General features: G+C 37.2%; 1 protein-coding gene across 3 annotated transcripts in view; it reads left to right on the top strand.

The window, feature by feature from the left end:
• Positions 1–17,028, top strand: part of ZMAT3 (zinc finger matrin-type 3) — a 33,389-nt gene extending 16,361 nt beyond the window's left edge. For 2 of the 3 annotated variants that reach the window (XM_032875385.1, XM_032875386.1), the window contains exons 3-6: positions 2,711–2,830; positions 5,150–5,316; positions 5,434–5,534; positions 9,614–17,028. In XM_032875385.1, coding sequence (XP_032731276.1) covers positions 2,711–2,830; positions 5,150–5,316; positions 5,434–5,534; positions 9,614–9,825 — 600 coding nt within the window. In that variant the 3' untranslated portion in view covers positions 9,826–17,028. The remainder of the gene's footprint in view (positions 1–2,710; positions 2,831–5,149; positions 5,317–5,433; positions 5,535–9,613) is intronic. The other variant, XM_032875387.1, reaches the window with a different exon arrangement.
• Positions 17,029–17,246: the final 218 nt, after the last annotated feature.

Genomic DNA, 17,246 nt, shown 5'->3' with positions numbered 1-17,246 from the left:
ATTCTCCTTTTTTTTTTTTTTAACATTTTATTTATTTATTTGATGCAGAGAGATCACAAGTAGGCAGAGAGGCAGGCAGATAGAGAGAGGAGGAAGCAGGCTCCCTGCCGAGCAGAGAGCCCAACGCGGGACTCGATCCCAGGACCCTGAGACCATGACCCGAGCCAACCCACTGAGCCACCCAGGTGCCCCTAGATTGTTCTTTTGAAGCACTTTATTCTAGGCTTCCATAATACTCCCCACTTATCTGGTTTTCACTTTGATAGGCCCAACATTCTCAGTCTCATTTTCTGGATCTTCATTCTCTATATTATATTATCCTAGGGCTTTTGTCCTTAGTTGTCTTCTCTCTACCCAGCTCCAGCTTTGATTTACTCTGATTTATCCCCCATGCTAATCCCGGGTTGATTTTTATCAAATGCAATCCAATCATATAACTACTTTGCTTAAAGTCCTTCAGAGGCTCCTGTCTGCCTATAAAGTCCAAGATCTGTTTCACCATTAAGCTCCCTAAGTATCTCAACTCCTACTCTTCTCCAAAGGATCCAGAAGATCATCTCTTCTTGTGGCTTTTTAATATTACCTGCTGGGCTTTTGATCATAGTATTTTTTCTCTTCACAGTTTTCTTTCCCTTTCCTCCTTACCTGCCTGGTAAACTTGTGCTCATTTTAAAAGATGACTTGATTTTCTCCTTTTCAGGGAGCCTTCTCCGACACATTTAGGCAGAAGTAAGAAATTCCTTCTTTCTGTTCTCCTGGCAGTTTATTCATTATCTCTTTTATAATACTTGATTCATTTATTCAACAAATCTTACTGTGTGCTAGAAACTGTTCTAGACATCAGGAATAGAAGAGTAAACAAGACAGGTCCTTATTTTTAGGAGTCTGTATTCCAGAGAGTACAGAAGAGAAACAAGTAAACACAATATCATTTTAGATTGTTCTAAGTGGCAGTAGGATAAACCTGACTCTGTGATGGAAAGCATGTTGTGCAGAGGGTGGGAGGATGGCGGGACACTTCAGATTCAGAGAGATGCCATTTGAGTTAAGATCTGAAAGGAAAAAAGGAGCCAGCCAAGCAGAGATCTGCGAGAGGAACCTTCTAGGCAAAAGGAACAGCAAGTACAAAGGACCTGGAGCTAGAATGAGTTTTGTTTCTCATAGTTCTGGAGGCCTAAAGTCTGAGATCAGAGCAATAGCATGGTTCCAGTGAGGTCCTCTTCCACACTGTAGACGGTCAACTTCTCCTTGGATCCTCGCGTGGCAGAATGAGAGAGAGGGAGCTTTGGGGCTTCTTTTTACAAGGGCACTGATTACCCTTATGACCTAATCACCTCCCAAAGGCCCCACCTCCACATATCATCACATTGGGATTAGATGTCCACATATGAATTTTGGTGGGACATAGTCATTCAGTCCACAACAGAGGTGAAGACAGATAATTTGGGAGCTACTAACTTGTCAAGATTATATTTTAAAGCTATGAGACAGGGGAAAATAATGTAGATGGAGAAGAGGGCCAAGGCTGGAGCTTTGGATGTTGCAGCATTGAGAGAATAAGTGGTGGGTAAGGAGGGCATCCTAGGAGACAACAGAAAGGAGTATTCATGGTGTTGTGCTGGCTAGATTTAGAACATGGTGAAGGCACGGATGTACCCCTGGATTTGACTCCCTGGAGGTCACCATGACCACAGCAAGAGCACCTGTAGGACATTCCAGTGGTCAGAAGGTAGAACTCATCTCCTTACTTTAATTAACTGCTTACATATATCTGTCTTCTCCTCTTGAGTGTGTGCTAGTCCTTTTTATTTCTAGGGCTTAGCATATAGTAGATGGTGAAAGACTGTTTGCCTACAGGTTTGAAGTTTACAGTGCAGTCTGAAGAATAACACATTGTTTCACCCTCATTTGGAATGCTTTCAGACCACTGGCCCTTCCCTCAAATTTCCGTCAGTTCAAGGAAAATAATAATGTGAATAACTACTTAAACAAAACATGCTGCAGAGGTGAATGCATCTTAACAGTGGTTCACAGTGCTTCCTGAAGTAGTCAAAGGTCTTGCTTTGGATTCAGAGGGCCTGCTGAAGCTCTGGCTCCATTACCTAGCCCAGCTGAAGGAAGGTGCCAGCGCAAGTCCTCCACACTCTGTGGATCGCAGCTCCTCACCTGTCATATGTGGATAATATTAACAAATTCCTCTTACAGGAATTTTTGTCAGCAGCAAATGAGCTAATGCACACAAGAGCCCTTTGCAAGTAAAAAGATACTCTGTAAGTGCTATTTTTGTAAAAAGAATTGGATTATCCATTTCATTACTGACTTATAAAATAGATTAGATCACAGTGTAATAAAATTTGTGTTTAGGCAGTGGCATATGAATGACAAGTTGGGGGAGGAAGTAGATCACTGGAAAATGTGATACTTTTCCAGAAATATATAGGAAATTAATTTCTTTTGGGTTTGTTCTCTTATCTTTCCCAGATAAATCTTTCACTTCTGTTAGAACTGAAGTGTAGACTCTTCTACTTTAAGATCTAGTGGGCTCTTTGCCCCGGTGTTGCATATATCTGCAAGAATAAAATGTAGTTAATATTGCTTGGGTTTTTTATTTTTTCCCATTTTTTCTATTACTATTATTTTTTTAATGAATACATGAACTCTAGTTGACACATTTTTTTCTTGGTGACTACTCATTTCACTTTGGTTCTAGGGTAAAAATCATGGTAAGAAACTCCGAAATTACTATGCAGCCAACAGCTGTCCTCCTCCTGCCAGAATGAGCAATGTGGTGGAACCTGTGGCTACTCCAGCTGTTCCCGTCCCTCCGCAGGTGAGACACACATATCAGGGTGGGAGTTGTCCTCTGCACACATGCTCATGGATGAAGTTTGTCATCCAGAGGCCCGTCAAGGTACAGTTGGGCAAATACTCCTACAAGGTTCTACTTGGCACTTTTAACTCCTCAAACTGTAGTGCAGTGTTTAAAGCATGCCAACATGCATGACCTTGAGATTTCTCGTTGGCTTTGGTTGTGATGCATGAAATGAAGAAGGAAATATTGTTACATATGGCTTTTTCTTGGCATGTCTTAGAATTCTGGGTTAAATGACCCTGGATGTCTAGACTCTGCCCTGAATGAAAAGAGAGGTTTTCAGTATTTATTTCTTTATTGTAGTTAATCCCATTTACTTTATAATTTGCCTTCCAGCAAGGTCAGTTTTTTGAGATTGCCCCTTTCTTCACACTATGGAGAGAACCTGTATAAACTTTTTCTGGACTTTTAATATAATGACACACTTGAGATTCACATTCCTTTCACTGGTAGATAAAGCAGATGTTTTAGGCAAGATAATGCTGTACTTTAATAGCCTCTGAAATATGGATTGTATTCCTTAATCTGTTTTTGTCCATAGAACAATACATGGTCATAAATAATAATAGCTCTAATCAAGTATTTACTATGCCAGGCACTCTGCTAAGCACTTTTCTTACATTACTTCGTTCAGGGCTGGGACTAAGGTGAGATGAGGGATGCCCTTGACTGAGGCACAAATTTGAGAGGGAGCCAAAAAAGTAATGAAGATAAATATTTTAATGTACTACTTTAAAATTCCAAATGAATCCAAAAAAAGTCAGTGGTAAACGAAATGTCAAAAACTTAAAGCTGGGTAAGTATTACAGATTCTCCTTTTGCCTCAGGCTGCAGTATAGCTTGGCATGGCACTGTGACTGGTTCTGTCTTTATTTAAAATTTTGATATTTTGTTTATGATGATTTCTTATATTAGGTTTGATTTATATAATTGTTCCATTAACATATTATTTTATCTTGATTATTGAGTTTTTTGATGCACCCTTAAATTTTATGCCCATGGAAAATGCTTGCCTTGCCTTAATCTAGTCCTGGGCCCTAAACTTCATTTCATGCTTCCAAGAACTTAAGAGGTATTGACTTGACTACTCCGAGTATAATTCATGGGCTAGCACCATTTGTCTCACCTGGAAGTTTATTAGAAGCTCAGAGAAGCCAAGTAACTTGTCCATGGTGTTATGTGTTTTGTGAAGTGGTGGAATAAGAATTTCTTTCGACCTTGGACCTCTGCTCCTAACCGCCATGGTGTAATTTTACCTTCCCTAATGTCAGTTTTCCAGTCTTTAAAACATGGATGGCAATACCAGCTTTTCCTCCATCCTCACGAATTTGTGGGGTAAATGAGAGAGGATAAAAACAGAATCAAAGAAGAGAAAAATACCCAGACAGATCTTCAGGCCGAGAAGTTTTCAGGGTCCTGATTCTTGCTCTGGACAGGACAGCCGCTCCCAGCTTGGGACAGTTTTCAGCTTGCTCCCCCTCCTTGAGGGAACCTCCAGAGCCTTCTTTCCTAGCATAGCCCTTTGTGATTTTTGGAGACTGCTCTTCTGTCCCCCAGAAAATCTTCCCATGCTGGTGAAACCGTACAGTTTCCTTCAGCTGGTCCTGACAGGATATGCTTCCAGACTCTTTATTAGGTATTTTATTCTCCTCTAGCCCAAATTTAGTTTGTCTTTTTTTGTTTATCCAACAGTATTTATTGAGTACATACTATCTTCCAGGCACTGTGTTAGGTTTCTCTGAACTCATTTCTCAGCCTGAATACGGTTGCCTGTATCTGCTGGTTATTTTTCCTTACTTATATTATATCCATAGCTAATTTGTAGACTTTGTGGGGGACAGAGGCTCATTTGTAAATATACATCTGCTTATCCCTTCTGCATTAGGTAGCAAGCCCTATAAACAGTAGGCATTCATTAAATGCTCGTTGATGGATTCTGGAAGGACTTGATCTTTCTGGTAATGTGATTTTAGGGTTTTCCTATACTGCCCTGAATCTTCTGTGCTTCTTTTAAAAAATTTCTCCATGGAGATAGCAACAAGCCATTAATAGGTTTGGTACAAAGGTGATTGTAATACAAAACCATGATTATCTCCCAGCCTTTTTCCTTTGTTGTTGTTGTTTTTCTGGAATGAATTACATCCTCTCCTTATAAAGCTGAGTGCTTGTGGTCATACCATAACCTTTGGTTATCTTCCAACTCTTAGGAACTTTGAGGGGAAGGAGGGCAGAAGCTCCACATTTTTTTAACTTTGTCTCTTGTGTCTTTGATGTCAGATGGGCTCCTTTAAGCCTGGAGGCAGAGTGATCCTGGCCACGGAGAATGATTACTGTAAGCTTTGTGATGCCTCCTTTAGTTCTCCGGCTGTGGCTCAGGCTCACTATCAAGGGAAGAATCACGCCAAGAGGCTGCGGCTGGCGGAAGCTCAGAGTAACTCATTCTCGTAGGTATTGCCATTTTCTCTCAGGCCAAAATGTTGTGTAAGACTGTCTTTAGAGAAAAAGAGTTGAAAGGGATCCTTGTTTAGAAGTCTCACACTTTTCAAATTTCTTTTCTTCAGGGAGTCCTCAGAGGCCGGTCAGCGGCGGACCCGGAAAGAAGGGAATGAGTATAAGATGATGCCTAATAGGAGGAATATGTATACAGTACAGAATAATTCAGGTACCTTGGCCACATTCTGGAAGTGGTCTTATTTCCTTTAATGATAATAGCCCTGAGAATTTGCAGTTAGCTAATTGTTCATTTGTCTAGTGGCTTTTCAATCTGGTGTTTATTTCAGGTCTTTATTTATTTATTTTCTGTGTAGTTTATTATTTATTTTGATTTTAAATTATAGTTGATGTTTTAAGGCCTTTTTTTTTTTCCAAGACTTTATTTTTATTTATTTATTTGACAGAGATCACAACTAGGCAGAGAGGCAGGCAGAGAGAGAGAGAGAGAGAGAGGAAGGGAAGCAGGCTCCCTGCTGAGCAGAGAGCCTGATGCGGGGCTCGATGCGGGGCTCGATGCGGGGCTCGATCCCAGGATCCTGGGATCATGACCTGAGCCGAAGGCAGAGGCTTTAACCCACTGAGCCACCCAGGCGTCCCTGTTTTAAGATCTTTGATCATAGTCCCTTTACACTGCTTCTGGTGATTGCCAGCCGAAAAAAGTAAAATGCGTTATAAAAATGGGCTACTTGGTTTAAAGTTGTGTCCTGTTAAATCTCCATTTGTTGGGGAAAATAAAAAAGATTGAGCAGTGGCTTTAAACTTGGGGGAGTTTTTACAAAATAAACATGCCTGAACCATGACTTAGAGATATTTAGTCAGTAAATTCGGAGTGGGACCCAGACATATGTGTGTTTTAGAAATGCTTCCTCAGTGATTCTCATATACACCTTCAGTTCAGAACTGCTGCATTATAGGAATGTTTTCTGCATTTTCTGATTATCTCCAGGAAGGAGAGTAGGACTGAATAGTCCTTTATCCTCCCCCATCACAGCTTCCAATGCACACATATACTAGGAGAGGTAACTCATGGGAACAGTAGGTCAAATGAAAAACAAAAACATTCATTGGAAAGGCAAGATAAACAGAAAAAGGGACATAGAGAAAGCATAATGTACTATGATTAATAAAAGTTGAAACATACATCAGTGATTATAGTAAGTATAAATTTATTGAAGTCCCAGTTAAAAGACAAAGATTACAAGATTGGATTAAAAAAATTCAGCTGAGAGGGGCACCTGGGTGGCTCAGTCAGTTAAGCGGCTGCCTTCCGCTCAGGTCATGATCCCAGGGTCCTGGGATTGAGTCCCGAATTGGGCTCCCTGCTCAGCAGGGAGTCTTCTTCTCCCTCTCCCTCTGCCTGCTGCTCTGCATACTTGTATGCTCTCTCTCTGTCAAATAAATAAATAAAAAAATCTAAAAAAAAAAAAAAATTCAGCTGAGAGTCACCTGGGTGGCTTAGTTGATTAAGTGTCTGCCTTAGGCTCAGATCATGATCCCAGGGTTCATGGGATGGAGTCCCACATTAGGCTCATTGCTCAGCAGGGAGTCTGCTACTCCCTCTGTCTCTGCTCCCCACTGCTTATGCTCTCTCTTTCTCTGTCAAATAAATAAATAAAATCTTTAAGAAAAAAAAGTTCAGCTAAGATGTAATGAGCACTGGGTGTCACGTAAGACTGATGATTCACTGAACTCTACCTCTGAAACTAATAATACTCTATATGTTAATTGAATTTAAACTAAAAGAATTTAAGAAAGAAAATAAGAAAATAGATAAAATAAAAAATTTAGCTGAACTGAAGGAAGCTGAGATAACTGCATTAATATTAGGTAAAATAAACCTTAGGACAGAGGGCAGTTTGGACTGTTTTCTGGGCAGAGTACAATTAAATGAGGGATCAATAACAAAAAATATATTTAAAAAACCCTACAAAATTTCCATTTGTTTGGAAATTTTTAAACACTTCCAAATAACTCTGGATCAAAGAAGAAATCATACTGGAAATTAAAAATTCCTTTTTAAAAAGATTTTATGTATGGGGCGCCTGGGTGGTTCAGTGGGTTAAGCCGCTGCCTTCGGCTCAGGTCATGGTCTCAGGATCCTGGGATCAAACCCCACATCGGGCTCTCTGCTCAGCAGGGAGCCTGCTTCCCTCTCTCTCTCTCTGCCTGCCTCTCTGTCTACTTGTGATCTCTGTCTGTCAAATAAATAAATAAAATCTTAAAAAAAAAGATTTTATGTATTTGAGAGTGATTGAGAGAGAGCACTGTGCATGAGCAGTGGGAGAGGGGCAGAGAAAGATGAAGAGGCAGACTCCCTGCTGAGCAGGAAGCCGGAGGCTCTTTGGGACTTGATCTGTAGTCCCTGGGATCTTGACTTGAGCCTGAGCCAAAGGCAGATTCTTATTCTTAACCAACTGAGCCACCCAGGTACCTGGAAATAAAAATTCTTAAAATCAAACAGTAATAAAAATATATTAAATTTTGTAGGATACAGTGAAAGTAATATTTTGAGAAAAGTCTTAAATATTTATTATAGTAGAAAAGAAAGCAGAAAACTAATAAGCGATGGTCCAACTTAAGAATTCAGTTATATAACTGGGTATTTATTTACCCAAAGAAAACAAAAACACTGTTTTGAAAAGATATATGCAGTCCTGTGTTAATTTCAATGTTATTTACAATAGCCAAGATATGGAAGCAACCCAAGTATCCCTTGATAGATGAATGGATAAAGATGTGGTGTGTGCACATGTGTATACACACACACAGACACAAACACAGACACACACACACACACATACTATGGAATATTATTCAGTCATAAAAATGAATGAGATCTTGCTATTTGCAACAACATGGATGGACCTAGAGGGTATTGTGCTAAGTAAATACAGAGAACCCTAGGCGAGGGGCAGGTGGCTTTGGCAAAACAGTGAAGGGGAATGGGAGATACAGGCTTCCAGTTACGGAGTGAATAAGTCAGGGGATCAAAGATACAGCATAGGGAATATAGTTGGTGGAACTATAATAGTGTTGCATGGTGACAGCTGGACTGTACCTGTGGTGAGCATAGCATAATGTATAGAGTTGTGCAGTCCCTGTGTCATACACCGGAAACTAATGTAACAGTGTGTGTCAACTATGCTTCAATAAAAACAAACAATAACCCCCAAACCTAAAATACATTAGTTATAATTTGATTTGCCTATAAATAGGTTACATTGAATATTTTGAATGCTGAAGGAGAATTTATTCAGGTAATTATAGATTAGCTTTTTTTTTTTAATGCAATAGGCCAGTAAATTCATAGTTAAAAAAAAGAAGTCAGTTATGTAAAAAGAAAAAAAATTACCGATAATTCCGCCAACATTTTTGTATATGTTAGTATGTCATTCCCATCTCTATATATATTCTTTGAAATAGAAATGTGATTATACTCACAAAAAAAACTGAGGGTTGCTGGGGGGAGGGGGGTTGGGAGAGGGGGGTGGGGTTATGGACATTGAGGAGGGTATGTGCTATGGTGAGTGCTGTGAAGTGTGTAAACCTGGCGATTCACAGACCTGTACCCCTGGGGATAAAAATATATTATATGTTTATAAAAAATAAAAAATTAAAAAAAAAGAAATGTGATTATATTTTGTGATATTCTTGTTTCACTTAATAGCATATTATAATCACATTTTCATGTAACCAAAGAAAATCAAAGAGTTTTTATTACTTACAGTGACTGAATGGTTTTCTGTTGCATTCATTACCATAATTTTTCAAATCATCTATTTGTTCTCCTTTTCCCACATCCTCCCATAAAAACTTGTATGCACACTGATGAAATAATATCCTTGTTGATAAATCTCCATACAAAAATTCTCAGTGTTTTCTTAGGATAATTCTTAGAAGTAGAATTTTTGGATTAAAAAGTTAGTATAATGATAAAACTTTTCATATAATGTTTGGAAGTTAAACAATTTTTACAATTTTACTTACTTTTTACAGACATTGTCATTTGGAGCTGGGGTTTGGCTCTACAGTAACCTTTCTGACAGTAGTTGGAGGAATCATTTCGCTTCTTAGATTGAACGTGTATAAAATTGTAATTTAAAAAAATCTATTAATTTTGCATTCATTTAAAGCTGAGAGTGAATTTTATAATTTGAGCTTAGGATGACATATTATAGTGATAATCAGACTGTCATCATTTATGTAGTGAATATTTTGAAGTGAATCCATTTTTATCTCTTGCTTTAGCAGGTCCTTACTTCAATCCCCGCTCTCGGCAGAGAATTCCACGTGATCTGGCCATGTGTGTTACCCCAAGTGGCCAGTTTTACTGCTCCATGTGTAATGTTGGGGCTGGTGAGGAGATGGAGTTCCGGCAGCATTTAGAGAGCAAGCAACATAAAAGCAAGGTGTCTGAACAGCGGTACAGAAATGAGATGGAGAATCTGGGATATGTATAGTGGTTGTTGTATTCAGATAGAGCAGCTTTTCCTGCCTGTTGTTTGCCTTCTGTCAACATGCCCTGCTTTTGTGGTCCTTTTGATCTGAGTATATTCCTCTGCTTAATGTTAATACGTGTAACCTGCAGTGGTGTACCATGAGCTATCAAGACTGGGGAAGGAAAAGAATGTGCTTCTTAGGTCATGATGCGTTTTCAGGTCAGTTGTGTTGAGCTACTTAGAGCATGTGACCTACCTACCCCACGAGAAATAACTTTTTATCTTGACCAAGTTCTGGTCAACTAGTAGCCTGATCACTTAGAGCTTTAACTATTTAAAAATTTAAAATTTTCACCTTCTTTTGCAGTTTTAGTTTTACGTACTGTTAAGTAAAGAATTTTATTGAGTTCTTACTTCAGATAATGGTAAAAACAGGTAAGCAGAGATTCTGGTTTCCCAAGGTTTCTTTGGAACCACCTCAACACAATGCCTTGCCAGTAGGATATATGAATATAAACCGGATTAGGGTCTTTCCCAGGACAATGTTTTCCCCTTGTCTTCCCATTGTTGATTGAATATAGATTTTCTTGGATTTATACACTTCCAGTGTGCTTGTAGACTTCCCAACTGTGAAATTTCATTTCCACTTGTGGATTTTACACATTTAAATGCCATCTTCTTCCTTCCTTCCCCCTTCCCCCACCCCACCTCAGTTGAATTAGCTTGTTTAATGAGCTCATTTTCATGCCCCAGCTATTTTGTGGGCTCTCCAAGCCCCCTGTTCCAATATTCAATGTGTTTAAGATAGATATGCTATTTTTTTAAAAAATATTTTTCAGATGGTTTTGAGAAATGTAAAGATGTGTTTGATTTTTTGATTTAGAGTTATTCACTGGTAATAATCTACTTATATGACAATCTCGATTGTTAAGTTCAGATCTCTTGATATTTGTTTTGGGAGACTTTTTCGATAAACTGATCCTTATGGTTTACTTATGTTCTTTCCTGTCTTACCCGTTGGTTGGCTACCCTGAAAAATACTACTACCTTATTATTTTATAGATAGAGAGGATTAAAAAAAAAGTTAACCAAATTTTAGTTTCATAATATCCAGTAGTAAAATACATGAACTTCAGTTCTTTGTAATTCAGCTTCCTTAAAGGTTGTGGAGATACATTATGGATTACTTTGGTATCTGATCATTTTAACAGTATTATTATTTGGTTTTGGTTTTTAAAATAAGAAGCTCTAGTGTATGGCTAGATAAACTAATGGAGTACTCTATGAACTTTAATTAGTTGTATTTTATCTACTTACTGTATTTACATGGATAAGACTGGTGCTCATCCATACTTTTTTTTAGAAGGCCACATTCACCAGGAAGTTTATAATGAGCAGTATCTTTGCACTATGGTCAATTCACATTTGATTGCTTTAATTAATAATTAAAAATAAAACTCCTATTTTTCCTTGAGAATTCTATAGGCAAAGAGATGGGGAGAAGGAAATTACAATCATCATTCCTTGCCTTTAATCCTTATGAACAATTTTTGAGCAATGTAGATCTGTATTTAAAATTCAGTTTTGGGATAACCACTGGTACAATTATCAACTTGTTCTTCTGTTGAAGTGGTGGTTTTTTGAAAAATAGAATTGTTTAGTACATTTTTTTCCCTCCCAGAAACAGGAGAATGAAATAACATTATTGAGATTCTATCTAGACCTGTGACTCTGAGCATAATAATCCTTTTATACAATTGATTAGTTTAGACCAATTTAGAACTTATTTTATTGGTCAGTAGGTTACTCATATTGCTGCTAAGTATCATTTTTGGGTAGAATTTAATATTATAGTGCTGGCCACTTAGTTCTTTAATTATTTAAAAACTTTATTTTCCTCCCTTTCTCTGTATGTCTGTGTACATATAGACATACATACATATATGTATGTGTATATAAGTACATATATACACACATACATATATATTTATGTGATACCATAGAGAAGATTTCATTGGATCCTTATTTCAGGTAATAGTAGAAGATCGTGGATAAGAATTTACAATTTGTAAAAGTGGCATTTATCCACTTTCAGTTTTTCCTTTGCAAATAAAATTGAAGGATTTTCCCCACTCTCCCCACTTAATAATTTCATTACATATATACAAAAAGCAGTGGACTTAAAGGCCTTGATGTCTTTCCTGGCCTTGCATATTCAGGTTTCCAGTCTCCCAGTGCCCTTAATGGATGTTATGAATGCATAAACGCATTTTCTTTAAAGAAAAAAGTTAGATTTATAGTGTTATTTCTTACTTGCTCTGTTTCTTTGCACTAAAGAAGAGCTATGTGTTTGTTTTATATGACACTTTAGATACCATATTGCCTACAATAACTCGGTTTGCTCCTTAATTTCCAAACTGTAGGAAGTTGATAACTTCCATGATCATTTATAGAGGTTACCTACACATCCAAAAAAAGAGAAAATCACAGATCTCTATGACAGTGGATTGTTTTGGGGTTGTTACCTTGCAACATTCTCCTGTGCTCCATAGGTGAAGCAAAGGTGACAGAGGTTGTCAAAAAGGAAATACCTAAATAAATATATCTCTGTATGGTACAATTTCTCATCTTGATGCATTCCTATTAGACAGTGTTTTTTCCCTGTCAAAGAAGGCCGTCGTTACTACCACAGTCAGTGATACGTGATCTCTGTTGGTTTCCTTTTGTGAAGTCCAGTCCTGCTTTGTAATCTGCTCTAGAATCTGCACCCTGTGCTGCCCAAGAGTCATGTTAGTATCTTTGTATATGCTGTATACAAGGACGGACAGAGGCCTAAACAGCGGAAGACCTTTAGTTGAGTCAGTAGATTTCAGTAATCATCTGCAAGAAGAACTCATAGCATCAAAGTCTCTTTGTGAGTATCTTTCTGTAAGTTGTCATTTGAAGTCAATGTTAGAAGATAACAATTAGAAACTCTTCTTAAGATATCGAGGGCAAGAAGTTGTAAAGGAAAAATTCCATGTTCCAATTAAAAGATTGGACTGCCTATGCCTTTGAAGTGTTTTTTTCAAAAAGTTAAGCTGCAAAACAAAGTGTGCCATGTAAATCCTTTTGGCTCTACACTGAACAGAAAATACTTTGTTGGTCTTGTCTTTGTATATCATGTACTACAACCTGTAAATATGTGCATGTTTTTTATTACATTTGTCTGCTTGTCTCTTATTGCACTGAATTCTGCAAGATGAATATTTTATACCATTCATTTAGAAAAAGTTCTTTCTCCAACTCTTCTTCATTATTTCCCCTCCTAATGAGTTGGTAAACTTAGAAAACCATTTAAGATTTTTTGAAACCCTGAGATTGAGTGAAGAATCATGGCCGCCTGAGACCATCCTTATGTTCCTCTGACTTAACACAGCTGAAGGGAAGCATGAGATCTTCCTTCCACCTTATTTTACAGAATTGATATGCTTGTTTATAGCTGCTTGTCTACACTTTCAATGAGGGGAATGGGAAAATACATGTTTCGTGTTTATAAATAAACACGAAACATATATTTGCTTTAATCTTCCTCTGTAGATAGATTCTAAGGATTAGCAGTGGGATTTATGATTCCTTCACTCCTGAATTGGGTGGGACCCTGAGCAATGACAGTTTGAGGACTGTCCAGTGACCTGTGTAATACAAGTCTTGCTTGTCAGGGGAGACATGTAATTTTGGGCATGGTATCCTCTACAGAGAGGCCTAGGGATGGTGTATTTGGAACTTGTTTTGTTTCCTTAATATTGGAATGTAGACTGAAAGTGCTCTCTAAAGAACTTGGTGAGGCATATATAAGACAATAGAATTTCTTTAGGAATATAAATATTTTGTCAATAGAGACAAAAGTTTAATGTAGGCTTTTGAACAAATGCTTAAAAAATACTCCACCTTAACAACTATTTTTTTTTTTTTTTTTAACCAGCCAAATTACTATTCAGGAGTTTCATACATAATAGTGTTTTGTTGTTGCTTTTGTTTTTTGGGGGTTTTTCTTTGTAGACCTCTATCATCATAGTTACTAGCAGTCTTTCTGAGTGGACAAATAGCTGTGTAAATAGTTTCTCATATGACGTTTCTACTGATAGGTGTTTGACTTTTTCTTCCCAGTGTGAATGGGAGGGTCATTTGTAAACTCCCTTTCTGGGTAGCTACCAAAAAGTAAATACTGGCTTATGGTCCCATGTGACCCTGTCTCCATTAAGCCCAGAATATGAGTGCCTTTAGCAAGTTTTAGCATTTCACAGAGAGAAAAGATGATAGAATTATTGCCATTAATCACAATTCATAAAACAGAAGCTTGGAATAGCGAAGGTCTGTGTGAATTCTGCATTCTGCATTTTATTTATTTATTTATTTTTGGCTTAATGAGATTTCAATTTGATACTGAGTAATACTGTTAACATTGTTGATAAGGAACCACACACCCTGAAAATAAATCCAGTTGTCCCAAGCTAACAGTAGTCATAGATTATTCTTGACCTTGATCTATGTTGCATTTATATTTAATGAGTAGTAGTGTGGTGGATTGGAAGGGCTTGATTTACACTGATGTTTGGAAAAATTTTATTCCAGTGCTCTTTTCAAAACTTGTCTATTCTGTAGAGAGAAGAGAATTACTTACTTGCAAATGAGGTGTGTGAAGAAGAGACTATCTTGTTCACAATACTTACCAATTGTGTTAGTTCATCTCTATGTTAAAGAAAGGATCTTCAGAAATTGGGTTTGAGGCCTTAAGCAAAAATTCTCCCTTCAGTTAATTACAATTCTAAATTGCCTGAGTCTTTAAAACACACTGCTAAATTAACTTTATTGTAGAAATAGTAAAATTTTCCTCAATATTTTATTATGAAAAATTTTAAACATACATTGAAGTTAAAAAATTTTTACAGTATATCTACCAGTAAATTATGCCATTAACACTTTACTAGGTTTGAATTACCACCTGTCTGTCTGTCCCTCTATCCGTCCATCCGTGGAGTTTTTAAAAAATATATATTTCAGCATAAATTTCAGACCATATTCTCCCTTAAACACTTCAGCATAGGTGTTGTTAACTAGAGTTTATTATCTGTTTGAATATTGCTATCTTTTAAAAAGCAGTGTATGAAGTTGATAACTGGAACCAAATAACATACATTGTTTTCTCTTGTGGACTTTAGCCTTCTGGTTTCTGTTTTTATGTGTGCTTAGCGTGGAGGAAAACCACTCCTTTCCAACCTCAAGTTTTCTGGTGTTGGTCATTTTAAATGCTTAGTTGTCACACCTTTTAAAGTTCCATAAGAATTTTTTCTTTATCCCTCTTCTATAGCGTATTTTTGCTGAACTATGCAGCCTCTTTAAAATAACTGTAAATTACGGATTGAGGTTTATTAAATCACCTTATACCTCATTTCATTCTATTGCTGCTTTTCTCCATGAAACCACATCTCTGTCATTACTTTCACCTGCTCTACCAGAACATAGAGAAGTGGAGACAGTCAAACCCATAGATGATTAGCTATTTTAGACAACTCGAGAAGAACAGATTTCACAGTTGCGAAAGTCAAAACCATTAACTTATCTAAAGCCTTTGAATTCCCTGAGTGTTGTCATTGCCCATGCTTCCTCTAGCCATAATTAACAGGATTGAAAATGATTGTACTGTACAATGAGTTGTTGAAATTGTGAGCCTTAGTAATCATCTTTAGCTTTACTCTAGTACTGTTTAGAAAAAAAAAATTTTTGACATATGCCTTTATTTTTATGCCAATTTTTTGTGGGCAAAATCTGAAGAATTTAAGTGACTTGCTCCAGGTAATGAAGATTCAATGGATAAGTCGGAATTGAAACTTCACTGTTCCTGAGTCATATTCTTGTGCTTGTATGATAAGCATCATGGCTTCCAAGATAACTGAACATTCCTTTGGGGACCTTAAAATGAAAGTATGATTTTTTACTAACTAAACTTTCATTTTTAGGCATTTCACAATTCTTTGAATTTGAAGATTTTTTTTCATGGTCATGCTCCTCATTAAGCCAATGTAATTGCTAAAAACCTCACTTCACTGTTAATACCAACGAATAATGCAGGTTTTATCAGATTTCTTTTTGCATTTAAATAACCTTCATGATTACTCTTTTTCTAGTTAAGTGCTTAAGTGACCCCCTCACTAGTGAAAATAAATGTTCTATATCATTGATTCAATGTATATTCTCTACATGATATATTTTTTTAAGGAAAAGTAACCCCATATGTCAGGATGAGTGATATTCTAGGGCAAAGCACATATAAAGTTTATTTCTACTCTGCAAATCTGGCATTTACAGGAACAAAACTCTTTTAGAGTGGCTGGTCATTGTTTTGCCTTCTTTTGGTACTTGAGCACCTTGCTGTGGTTTTGTAAATCAGTGTGTCATTTTGTAAGAATTCATGTTGATTCTGTGTTAATTGGTATTCACCTTGTGGTATCCTCGGCTGACTGTAATAATTTAATTTGGGTATGGTGTGTCTGCTTTGAGATGCCTTACTAGAGCATGTCAGATTCTGCTCTGAAGCATTCCATGTATCTGCTAGGGCAATGAGTTGCCTCTCTTGGATGTATGCTCTAGATCCAGAAGCAAAACTGATTTTGCTTTCACTGTTAAGGTTGCATTTTTAGTGTAGTTAATGTTTTAAATTAGAGAATAAAATCACTTTAAAAAAAAAGGGAGACTCTAGAACCCTTCATTTAATGGCATGGCAAATTTTTAAAACCGCTTTTGCTATTTCACTAGAAAAATATCTAGTAAAGGATATAGCTAAAAACCGCCAGCCAGAACTGTATGAAATTGGGGTTGTTTCCTAAAATCTTTTCTAAATGTCATACAGGGGTTTAACATCTGTGTGTATTGTTGGGGCTAAGTGTCAGTCACCCACTTCGGAAATCTGTTTGCATTCTGGGGCGATAAAATGGCAAAAGTGTCATGGGATTAAAACCAATCAACTGTGAATTGTGAGATTGAAATTGCTTTTTTTGGTTTTATTTTCTTCAGCATATTGAAAATAGAAACCCAAAAGTTATTTAAAATTTACACTGCTTATGTTGATGGCTCATTTTGGCTGTGTATCCTCACTTATGTACTGATTTCTGATAAAAGCTTGACATTATTGTAACAGGTATTTTGTGTTCAATTTAATAAAACAGTTTCTGAGTCTTGTCTGCACATTGTTTGGTTCTGAGTTGGAGATCCTGGGGGAAAAAGATACACTGTCTGCAATGATGTGTTATTTTCAGTGCCCACCTTCGGTGGCTGTATGTTCAGTATTCATCAGTCTGCACATGATCTGCCAAGGACTTCTTGAATTTGTGCAGAGTATTGTCAACTCCTGGGCTTGCAGTAGACTTGACCAAACTGCTCACACTACTTCTTCCCTACATCAC

Source organism: Lontra canadensis, unplaced genomic scaffold (genome assembly GCF_010015895.1).
Source record: "Lontra canadensis isolate GAN:19392208 unplaced genomic scaffold, GSC_riverotter_1.0 scaffold56, whole genome shotgun sequence".
NCBI classification, from domain to species: domain Eukaryota; kingdom Metazoa; phylum Chordata; class Mammalia; order Carnivora; family Mustelidae; genus Lontra; species Lontra canadensis.
The sequence above is the reverse complement of the archived record's forward strand: the minus strand, read 5'-3'. Positions and strand labels throughout refer to the sequence as shown.